This window comes from Acanthisitta chloris, unplaced genomic scaffold (genome assembly GCF_000695815.1).
Source record: "Acanthisitta chloris isolate BGI_N310 unplaced genomic scaffold, ASM69581v1 scaffold32655, whole genome shotgun sequence".
In the NCBI taxonomy this organism is placed as follows: Eukaryota; Metazoa; Chordata; class Aves; order Passeriformes; family Acanthisittidae; genus Acanthisitta; species Acanthisitta chloris.
The window spans coordinates 90,078-101,834 of NW_008674213.1; the positions used below are offsets into that span (position 1 = coordinate 90,078).

An 11,757-nucleotide genomic window follows, 5' to 3' on the forward strand; every position below is an offset into this window, starting at 1 on the left:
GAGATGCCTTCAAATGAAGTGGGATTGGGACAGCACAGTCATTCCCCAAAACAAAGGTGGATTAGTACAGAACAGCAGGATGGGAGAAAAGCCCTAAATTTAAACAAAAACTAAACCCACCAATAGTTCTGTATCTCCAAAAAACAAAATTCCTTTTTTAATATGCAATTAAATGCAATTCCTCTACAGTCATGGTGAAGGTCTTCCTTCCTTCCTTCCTTCCTTCCTCTGCTGAGGAAAGGAAGATTGTTAAACAGATCCATGGCTTAGTTTAATTTCATTCAGTTTCTAATAAAAACCATCTTGCTGTAATCTACCATTCAGCCAGAGCCAACCCAAATTGAAATGGACTCAGCAAGAAGCCCTTGAGAGAGAGAAAGGAACCCTCCACATACCTGGCTGTGGTGATACCATCTTGATGGTTTCATAGGAAGGACCAGCCCCTTTATAGTCAGTCAATTAGGTTAAGTCCTCAATGACTCAAACTCCCTCAGCAATAGCTGAGATCCTCTCCAAACCATGGGAAGCGTTGATCTGCTCATACTAGTAAGGATGGTTACAATCCTTCAAAACAAGAATTCCCTGAGTAGGACAGCAAAGGCTTGACCTCAGCAGCTGCACTTTTTGTGGTCACCTGTCTGTCATGCATCACCCTGCAGTTTCAATTACACAGACTCGCTGGAAGCAGCAAATATTCAGCGCTGTATACCTGTAAAAAAGAACAACTGTGTAATTGCCTCAAAACCAAAGGAGACCTGTAAACAAAGTAACTTTTAAAGATTACTTTCCCAATAATTGTTTAAATGTAAATACATTTTTAGGGGAGTGAAAGTGAAGCAAAATGTTCCTATACAAGATTACTTCTAGAAAAGGCTCTGACCAGCACTTTCTGTATATGAACCTGAACAAGCTGTTTCCTCCTGCACTCACTCAAATGAGGGTCCAATGCCTCTGGACTGAAGAGCAGGGGAGATTACATGTCAGAGGAGGAGCTGGAATGCAGCTCTCCCTGAGAAGTGAGGAGGACAGTGAACCTAGACATGGGACTAGTCAAAAGTAAAGTATTTCTGAAGAGCCTAACATATGCAGAGGGCTGGCTGTGGTATTGCCAGTGGCCACTGTGCCGCTGGACTCTCCAGAAAATGGGATCTGAGCCCTCGAAGCTTCTTACATACTTCAGAGAGAGGAAGAGTCACCCTAAACCTTTGAGTTTGCCCCATAACTTTAAAATCTTGATATATTTCTGTCTTCTTGGGCACTTATGTGTTTTCTTCTTATTCCACACCTTCCCTGGAGACTCACTCACACACAACTGGTGCAGCAGCTATAGGAACTGATACCTGCCAGCTTCCAGCTGAGTGGCTCAGACACTGGGCACAGCTTCACTGCAGACTCCACACAGGTTAATTGCTTGAGTAGACACTCAGCTTCTCAGGCAGGTTCTGCAGTCCACACTGTTGCACCGTGCCAGCAGGAAGAGCTGCAGTGCAGGTGTGCCATGCTTACACCCACGGCTGGGAGGAGAACTGTGCACTGGAGGAGTGAACCCACACAGATACCAACACCACCAACCACCTGCAGCAATGTCAGCATAGCAAGAGTCACCCCACACACAGGTGGGGTCAGCCTGATTCATCTGCTGTGGACCTCAGCTAGTATTTCTGTAATTTGGCAGTAAGACACTACTGATGTCTGACCCAGAAATTACCAGTTTACTTAAAACCACAAAAGTGGGAGGTAAGTTTGATTGTTCTTTCTGACAACAATTTTCCAGAGCTGAAGTCTTGTAGACACTGATCCCAAAATACCATGAGCCCAAGGTCTTCAACAAAAGAGTTTTCTCCTGTTGATGAACAACAAAGATTCACTTGCTGGGGGCCAATACAAGCACATTCCCACGTTTCCATCATACAAACTCTTTGGGATATTCATCAGAAGTATTTAGAATAAGCACCACCATGAAGCAGTTTTTCTAGAGTTTACAAATACCAGTGTTGACTGTTTATACCCCCAATTCTGTCCTCTGCTGTCGCTGTAGGACATGAATGCAAAAGGCCTGGTCACCCAGCAAACAAAGGATACTGACTGGAGAAATGCCAGGGAAATTAAAAGGTTTTATATCCATTGCAAGAACATTTGAGTCACTTGGCCTACTAAAAATGTTTTGAGGTGCATTCACTGTTGATTGCATTTTGTTTTCCAGGCTCACTGCCACTACATCACAGTGAAAAACTTTGCAGAAACTGTGGAAAAACTCGAGACCAAGGCTGGCATCCAGAAGATTATGAAACATCTCTGTGACCTCTTTGCACTACACGGGATCTTCTCAAATACAGGAGCCTTCCTGCATGATGGATACATATCTGCAGCTCAAATGGACATGGTCACATCATCCTACCTGGACCTCCTGGCCATCATTCGGTGAGCTGCTCTGGCAGGAGACACACAGCTAGCTATACAGTTTGTTCCTGTGATAGATATAAAATGGTTCTGCTGTACCTATGGCAACATCTCCACAGTCAATTCACCTCATTCCATTTTTATTTTCATTGCCTGGCAGCACTAGAAATTGATTGAAACATCTACAGAGAGTTTGTTTTCACAGCAAAACAGACACAAGTGTCCAGCTCCTCTGCAATCTCTAACTTAAAAGTTCTGTAACATGAAAACTTAAATTATAAATTAAGAAGTCATGCACATTTTCTACCATTTGCAGTAGACTGAAGGCAGGAAAATATGTAGTCAGAGCAGCACTGGCAGGAGGCAGCCACAGCAACCCATCACACATTGCAAAATCTGTTTAAGCCGCAGCTAATACAGCCTCAGCCTACTCTGTTGCCATGGCTGAGCTGCAACTGGTACCCAAACAATCCTGCCCACAGATACTTCAGATGCATCTGCTCGACACCATTTATCACTCACTCTTTGAATTCTGAGCTAAGCTAAGGTTTTCACTTACCACAACACTAGCAAAGGCCTTTTGACAAAGGATTCATCTTTCACTACTCAGTGCTTGTTTAGAACAGATAAACTTACGGTCCAGAGAAGTGAGTTGCTACTGTATGTAAAATTCTACTTAAGCCACCTGGAGAGAAACAACAACACTCCATTAGCAAGGGCTGAACAGGGCTGAGCCAAACAGCAAGGGTTTGCAGAACTGGTTGCAGAATCCAAGTGAAAGGATACAAACATTTCCTGGTGTGTAGCAATATGTCAGCCTTTCCCAACCCCCCAGACAGCCCTTACCCAAAAGGAATTGGAAGATGCCAATGCCAACATTTGAGCAAACCACTTTGCATCCTGGTACCTCAGGAGTGAGGTACAGCCAGCACAACTTCCTACACCCAGGACAGTGGGAGGACACAGGAAAAGAAAGATGGATGAGATGCTGCCTATGCTGTAGCTCTCCATTGCTGACTGCTGTCAGACTGGCCCCTGGGCTAGATATGCCCTTGGTGCAGGTCAGGGCTGCTTTGCTCTTACAGACACAAAGAGAATCAAAGACCTTAACACCTCATGATGAGGTAATAGAAATACTGAAAGGTGAAGGTTGGAGATCAGCAAAGCACTTCACACCAATCTAACAGCAACTGTATTCTGTTTTGTAGGACAAACACATACAGTGTAAGAAAAACAGAAAAGACAAAAATCAAAAGAAAGAACTGGCAGAGACTGCTGAGAAAACAATGCATGTGAAATTGAGTCCCGAATTACGGAACTAGGGACTGGAGCACAAGTGATTACAAGACCCTGCAAACACCCATTCACCAGTGCAGACAACTCAGGGCATTAGTAGAACATCACAGAACCACAAAATTGTTAGGGTTGAAAGGGACCTCTGGCGGTGATGCAATCCAATGCCCCTCCCAAGGCAGGGTCAACTAGAAATGCCTCTGAGGAATCAACATAAGCAGGATTTCCCCCTAGTATAGGCAAGGAGGAAAACTAGCACAAGCTTTCTAGGCTGAGGAACCTGGATGACCGACTTCCAGGTTTATCTCTATTTTCCCACCTTACAAAGCAATACCTGCTTCAGTACCACAAATGTCACTCGTGTGCTCCACAGGAAGGATGCTGTTCCACTGGTGGATGCCTTTGACTTCACAGACAAGAGCCTGAATTCCGCGCTCGGCAGTTACGACGGGCAGGTCTACCAGCGGCTTTACGAGTGGGCTCAGAAGTCACCTACCAACAAGGTATGGATGCAAACTTCCACACTAGCCAGGGCAGAAACTGTTTGCTTTCCTTCTAATAAAATCAATACAGATAAAAGAGCTTTTAATTCCTCGCACCTCACTCTGAACAGTGACCTGTGATACTCCGATCATGCCACCCACAATCTTGGCTCAGACATTTAAGCTAAAAATGAGTTACAGCCCCCAGAGTGTACCAGGGAGCTGGACTGACACATGCCACCCGTGTGGTTTTGGTTTTGAAACGAGGTAACTAACAGTGCACAAAATAAGCTGAAACAAAAGACTATTTACATGTTATGGAACAGCACTAAATTCAGGGTGTTTTCTATACACTGATACTTTTACTAGTGCAAAACTTGAGGTTTTAATAATATGTTTAACCAGAAAGACTATAAATGTTAAACAAGGCAATTTTATCCTTCATGGTCTTTAGCACTTCACTTTCTTTTCCTAATTCATCCATATTGTGGAGTAATGTAAATCTCTGCACGATGTAAATATGTGTTGCCGTGTTGGAAAAATTCATTTTGCCTTGAGTGAGATTTTTACTATGGTAATCAGCAGCCCTTTGAAATCCTACAGCTGAACACAAAATTTGCCTTCAGCAAACATTCAAGTCCAAGCACATTTTTTGAAGTTAAATAGTATGCTGTCCCATTTGGGATGAGTGTTGTGTGCTAGTATGTACTATAGGCAAAAAGATCTTGCACACAGTTGAAGTAGCTGGTGGTTTGTTGTTTGCTTTCTGTATTTCATAGATCATTCTGAAGAAAAAAATTATAGCCTTTGCCTCCTTAATTACCATTAATTCCCTTCCACATTCTCTTTCTGAACAGATGAGCCCAGCCTACGAGAGGTATTTGAAGCCACTTCTTCACAACACCCTATCGAAATTATGAAGACTCTGTTCCAAGTGAAGGGCACACATTTCCTCCTGTTCTTTGTGCAGCAGAACATTTATGAAGCATCAGTAATGACTAATCAGAATTAATAATCAGAATTAATAACTACTTGCAGTTACAACAAGTCTGAAAGATTCCCAGCCAGCCATGTGCATTTAATCAGACAGAAGCCAAGCAGCGCTGAGTGGTACCTGCTGCTGTGAGGCAATCTAGTCAGGAGAGGTCCTGGGGTCACTTTTCTAACCTCAAGTGTCCTGACAGCATCAAAACTTTGCCATTTGGCTTCCTCATTCTTTTTCTAAATCCACTACATGTCAGTTGAGGGGAAAAAACACCATTATGAACCCTCTCTCAGCGTGTTGTACCAATACAGTGCCTTCAAAAAAGCCCAAACTGACCAACTTTAGTGAAAAATCCAAGGAAGGTAAAATTATGATCCTTATTTTCTAGGAACAACTTGTTCTCTTTGATCAAAAAGTGTATTAGAAAGTACATCTGTTTGGACGATTAAAATAGCTCTTGACTCGCTCAGCAGTGGAGTGTTCTTGCCTAATAAAGACTCAGACAAAGCTGGTGCCAGCTCCAGTCTGCAGAATTTACCTTCCCATCAGTAGGGCTGCTCGCACTGTCTTTCTATAAATCTTGGGCTCCAAGAAAGTGTATTATTTGGAATACTGCTTCTCTAATTATTATACTTCATAATTATGGAAAGGGCAGGCTGATCCAGGCCAGCCATTAATTTGCTAGTAAATGAAGTGTTGCAAAGAACATCTTGTGATTATAATTCAATGCCAGTTAACACAGATATTTCTTACCACGTGTTGCGAGACAGAAACAACCACTTTTCCTGAGCTTCATCAGTTCTGCTTCTCTTCCCTCCTCAATAGGAAGAATAAAGCTCTTGCTGCCTCTTATTACACAAGTCAAAAACCTGCAATGTATGAATGAGGAGAGACAAAATATGACCGAGAAATACACCCCCAAGGCAGGCCCTTAGAGTGAGAGAGGGGATGGAAAGCTCCCACCTATGTGTGACAGGAACTTCATGGGAGAACAGGATCCACTCTGGAAAACAGATATCAACTCTCTTACTCCCAACAGCATTTGAGTTAGAGCATAACCAGAAGTTCTATTAATAACTATGACAAAGTGCCCAGGATAAGGAGAAATGTGTACATGAAATTGAGTAAAGCCACAGAACTTGAGTGCCTTGACTTGTGCAGCACCAGAAACAGCTCTCTGCAGCTGAAATTATAAAGTCACTAGATAAAGTGCTGATAACCAGATAAACACTACTGACTAGCTGCAAGTATTTAGAGGCTGTGTGCTCCCTCCATCCCTATCCCTTTAGCCAGCACAAATACTTAACAGCTCTCTATCAGGCTAATGCAGATTTCAGAACAAGAGCTTTGCCTATAATGAGGACAGTTGAATCAACTGATTAACGTGACAAGGGACAATCAGCAGTGGAGGAGAACAGGGCCCTAGCAGAGCACCTGAACTCCTCTGCAGCACAGAAAAACAGGGTTTGGGTGGGGCTGGGTTTGGCTTTTGAAGTATGAGAACTCCAGAAGACAAAAAGAAAATACAATACAGTATTCTGTATTTCACATATTTATTAGCTTTTTGCTGGCAGGCATTACACTTGGGAATAATATTGCACCAGGCGTTAAAAATATGAATTCTACCACAGGGACATTTTGCATTTAGAATCCAATATAAATATTTCTAATCATATTTCCATGGCTACAGATAATATTTGGTTGCTTGATTTATATGCATAGAAAGAAACAGTTGTCATAACTGTAAGAAACTGTACTTATCAAGTACTTTTAAAGGGTGGGATTTGTTTTCCTAGAATATTACAATACTGTTTATTGATTTAGAAACTAAATTAGTCTACACAATAGCAGCTTCTCCCCAACTGCAGTTTAAACTCTTTTTGTTTCTTGCTCCCAGTGTCATAACATTAGATGGATTAGAAATCATTTAAACAGAGGTAATTTTAGCACTTTGAGTCGAGTCAGAGAATTGTGTTAATGACACAAAATACCCTATTGTACTAATTCTTCGGACTCCCTCTTTCAAACAAAAAGGTGTCTTGACTGAACAGGCACATGCATGGCTGTTTTTCTGAACAGGACAAAAGAACAGAGCTGCTAGAGAACGAAACTCCTCCAGTCCTCACTGATAAACAATAAATAGTCGTATAAAAAAAGCCCACATTGTTGCTTTAGTCAAAATCCAGACACTCTTGGGTTTACTGTCCAATTAAGTTGCTAATCACTGAAGTGGCTCCTGTGGAGCCAGAATCAGTCATCTGTTTTCCGTGCCAGTCTACAGAAAGTCCAGTTATGCTCCACTGTGTTTTCGTTGGCACGTTCACTCATGTGATGAACTCTGGTGTTCCTGATCGTGAAGCCTTGTTTTGTGATGTACTCCATCAGATGGACTCGGAGCGACACTTCCTGGTGGTAATCACATGGCCCAAAAGTGAAGGAAACCTGACAGTCCCTAGTGTCCATCATGTGCTTATTCCACTTGGTGAAGTGGTTTGAAATGCCTTCCAGTAACGCGTGGACTTTCGTCGTGATGGTGAGCTGTGTGATGATCACAGCCACCGGGTTGGAGTACTTGGAAAGCTTCCTGGTGCTGGACAGCTCCACCACCTCCTCAAAGGTATCCACAGGATACAGAGGCTTGGGGTCATTAAGACACTGAATTAAGGGTTCGATCTGATAGAAGTCTGCTTCCTTCCGAAGTAGGTCGAACTCCTTGAAGTCCAGTGGCAAAGTGAGCTCTGAGGTCCTTAAAAAGTTAAGAACATAACGGAAAAGTGGTCCATCTCTGTCAATAAAGTAATTGCCCTGAGAGTCCCTGGCAGTGGGGAAGTCTCCCCTGAACATGGCCCCGAGCATTGAGTCAGGATATCTCGTTAGAGTTGTGAGGGAGGTCGTATACATGTGTCCACCCACATTTAGCGTGACTGGATCAGTCATCTAGAAAGAGAGAAATGGCAGAGTTTATCAAGCCACCACGAGAAGATTTGATCACCTCACTGACACACATGGCAAATACTGTAGGAAAACTGCAGACTCTGGAGAGAATCACACTTCTCCTAGTGGGAAGCCTTTAAGGGGTGGTTAAACCTGAACAAATCCAAGCCACCTAGCAACAAGGCACAACTGGCAACGAGGCAGGATGATACTTAACATGCAGCACACACATTTCCAGAATGCTTTAGAAATCTTAACAACTGAGCTACTGTCACAGAAACAAGTTTTGCATTTGGGCAACAAGTTTTTTTCCTATTCTATGGATGGGGAAATGAGAACAGAAAGATTTCCTGAAGAACAAGTTAGTCTAAACCAGGCCCATCAGTGTTCCTTACTTTCACAGTCTGTCCCCCATTCCAGAACAAACCCAAAAACAATCAAAAAAAAAAAAAAAAAAAAAGGAAAGAAAAAAAAGATCAGCCAAACAAGTCTTAAGCCTCTTTTTCTCCCTCCAAAGAGGATGACAGTGCAAGTTTAAACAACATAGGACCAAGAGCTCACCATCAAAATAATCCAGGCTCTGGTTCAGAGACATCATTAAAACAAGCAAAGAAAAAAAAGAACTTTCAGCTTTTAACTCTGAAAAGAAATATTTATTAACAAGTTGGCATGCTGTGTGGAAGAAGGGGGCAGAGCACAAACCACTCTGCATCAGCTTCCAGATAGCACATGAGGAAGCAAGAGAGAAAGGAACATAAATCCCATCTGGCCACCAAGCCTAACAACCAGGACTGTGGCCAGCCAGAGAAAAGAGACATATGCATGGCAGCAGAATGAGAAGGGGAGAAAAATAAGTTGTGTTTGTCTAGTTTGAGACAAGGTTTGCAAGGAAAAATAGTTTTCTTTATAAATAAAATGACAAAGTCCTTAAAATTATATGCAGGAAGGACAAACTTGTCTCAGCCTTTGCGTTAGGCAAACGGTAACAGTGAGCTCAAGGCAACAGTTCACTCCTGGCTGATTGCACCTAGGAAAGATGAGCCTGGGAGCTCCCCACTGACTGCACATGAGGTGCAGCACTGCACAGAAAGTAAGTGAGCTGTGGCACCATGTACAGTTTTCCTTCTCACATGACTGAAGCTCTGGATCGACACAAGGCAGACCTGGAAGGATTCTTGCTGCAGGGTCTCAAAAGGCCAGTTGTACCACACAGCACAGGCTCACTCACCATATATCCCCAGTCTCCATTATCCATCTGTTCAATTGCTTGAACCGTGGTATTCCAAGTTTAACAGAAGGCTGCTGAAAGGATACACGATTCACCTCCTCTTATCTTCCTGCAGGAAAAAGCACACACGAACACAGAACAAAACATGGCAGACCATCAGTACCTACAAGAACACCAAGGGGAATGCTTTCCCATCAAAGTCAGGCTCTCTGCCAGGAGAGCATTCAGCTACAATGCCACATTAGCAGGAGAACCTACAAGCCCTCATTTCCCTCCTCCCTGCACACTGCCCCCAGGACTGCCTCTGGAGCACATGGGTAATCACTCCACAGGCTGCCTGAACACCCCAGTGCTGTGGAATAACAAGCAATGTGCCTCTGAGGATAGTATACATTCACAAACTACCTTTCACCTGGGAAACTGTGAGTCCTTTGAAAGACAGATGTCATTTTCCCAATTAAAAAAGTTTATTTAGCCACCACTGAGGTCATACATGTGACCCGTTAGTATTAGTCAACATTCCCATGCTCCAGTTCCAAACTGCTCAGAAGAATAAATCAGGCATGAAAGTCAATGAACAGCAAGAAGAAAAAAACTGTCACTGTAGAATTAATAATTCAGAGGTGGAGAACTGCAACTGATAGCAAGAACATTAATCTACAGAGTATGAATGGACTTCACAGACACCTACTCCAGAAAGCAATCTCTGCAGGGACAAGCCAGAGAACATCCAACATGTTTTCAACACACTCCAACAAAAACAATTTGAGAAGAGGTTCGTGCTGTGACTTCCCAGAAGATGCTGAACTGTTGACTTGCATAACAAGGGGACTCTCCACACCAGCACCAGGCAAATCCACAGCCTGAGTTGTGCAACTCGGGGAAAGGGGAAGTGATTGACCTCAGACACCAGTGCTGATTTTCCAAGGTGGTCTGTCAACCACGGCAAGGGATGCAAGGGCAGGGAAGCCAGTCCCTGTAAGCCTTTATCCCTACCCAGAGCCTCCCTGCTAGAATTGCTGAAAATTTAGGTCAGCCTGTTTTAAGTAGGGTACAGCTTCTCAGCTTTGTTTATTTTTACATCTTAAAGACCAGACAGTTCCCAAGACTTCTGCTCCCATCCTCTTTACTAGCCAACTTCGACAGCCAGCCAGCTAAAGGCAGCACATGGATTTAGCCAAGCCAGAGCCCTACATTCCAATACAACTGAAGGTTCACAGTTACCCAACCAAAAGGTAACTTGCCCTGCTCATGTCTAGCAAATCAGGTTGGTCTTGTTCACCACAAAACCAGGCAGTGCATCCCACCCCTCTGGGCTCTGCTCCCCTGCCCAAACCCACAGCCTGGGCACAACAGTGTCCAGCAGGTCAGGCCTCTGGGAGCCAGAAGCAAGAGCACAGCCCCAGCTGCATCTCAGATGGATTAAAGGGTACAAGAAACAAAACCAATATATGAAAATGGTGAGGTCAGACAGCAGAAGACTGAGGAATACTAAGGTACAGAACTAGTCATACCAGGATCCTATTTTCACAAATTAGAGACAGAGTATGCCTCAAGAGAGTACATTAAAGCATCCCCCAACAGCAGATAAACCTGGAGCACCACCTCTTCTGCCAGCCTCTGTAATTATTTTTTTAGCTGCTTACAAATCAAGAAGTGAATTCATTCAGCTTTCCTTTATTTGGAATTATCACTCAAGCTCATCAGCTTTTATCAAACTTTAAAACCAAATCTTTTGAATTCCAGCACTTGAAGGTGTTACTCTGGTCAAGTACAATACCAGGATAACACACAGAGGCATTAAAACCACGTGAGGCTGGTACAGGTCTCTAATATTCAAGAGAAACATTCACAGGAAAGTGAAACGATGCAGCCAGCCCGAAACTTCACTAGCAATCACAACGGAAGAATCTGCAGTCTTAAAATCAACTGGAATTATACATCCAGAACATTTCAAAAACAGACAGGTGTCCATCCGAGTTATTTAAAGAGGATAGGATGTTATTTTGGTCAGCATCTCAGTCCACACTATCCACACTAGGGATGAATCAAGACTATCAGGGAAATAAACAGATGACACCACTGTGAGAAGGTATGAACTAATCTTTGATCACAGCACTGCTGTGTAACAGCAGCGTGAATAATTTATGAGAGCAATTATCTGAAACAAACCCAGCCCTCAGCATGGAGTGGGCATGGAGAAATCTCACAGACCTTTGTGTGAGGACCCAGAACCATCAGGCACACACAGACTTCCCTGGCAAAGTCAGCGCTGGTGCATGATGTGCAACACGACAGGATGATACCAGGAGGCCATCCTAAAACACCTGAGTGTGATCCCAGCTACTTGCTGCTTCCCTCATCAGCCTGAGCACTCTGCATTCCTAGACAACTTCACCTAAACTAGCTCATTTTGGGCACAACCTGAGATAAGG

General features: G+C 43.4%; 2 protein-coding genes across 2 annotated transcripts in view; one reads left to right on the forward strand and one right to left on the reverse strand.

The window, feature by feature from the left end:
* Positions 1-5,095, forward strand: part of ACOX2 (acyl-CoA oxidase 2, branched chain) — a 17,022-nt gene extending 11,927 nt beyond the window's left edge. The window contains exons 12-14 of the mRNA XM_009075244.1: positions 2,204-2,421; positions 4,067-4,196; positions 5,033-5,095. Of these exons, the coding sequence (XP_009073492.1) occupies positions 2,204-2,421; positions 4,067-4,196; positions 5,033-5,095 (411 nt within the window). The remainder of the gene's footprint in view (positions 1-2,203; positions 2,422-4,066; positions 4,197-5,032) is intronic.
* Positions 5,096-6,790: 1,695 nt separating this feature from the next.
* On the reverse strand, positions 6,791-9,431 carry KCTD6 (potassium channel tetramerization domain containing 6). The gene is made up of 2 exons (XM_009075242.1): positions 9,323-9,431; positions 6,791-8,097 (listed from the first exon to the last, which is right to left on the reverse strand). Exons 1-2 carry the CDS (start codon positions 9,347-9,349, stop codon positions 7,411-7,413), a joined length of 714 nt encoding a protein of 237 aa, XP_009073490.1. The 5' UTR covers positions 9,350-9,431; the 3' UTR covers positions 6,791-7,410.
* Between the last annotated feature and the right edge of the window lie 2,326 nt (positions 9,432-11,757).

Bases quoted from the DNA above. Each gene is read 5' to 3' on its own strand.
- KCTD6 (XM_009075242.1), bottom strand. From the start codon at position 9,349: ATGGATAATGGAGACTGGGGATATATG. The intron at 8,098-9,322 runs GTGAGTGAGCCT...CTCTCTTTCTAG, and splicing joins ATGGAGACTGGGGATATATG to ATGACTGATCCAGTCACGCT.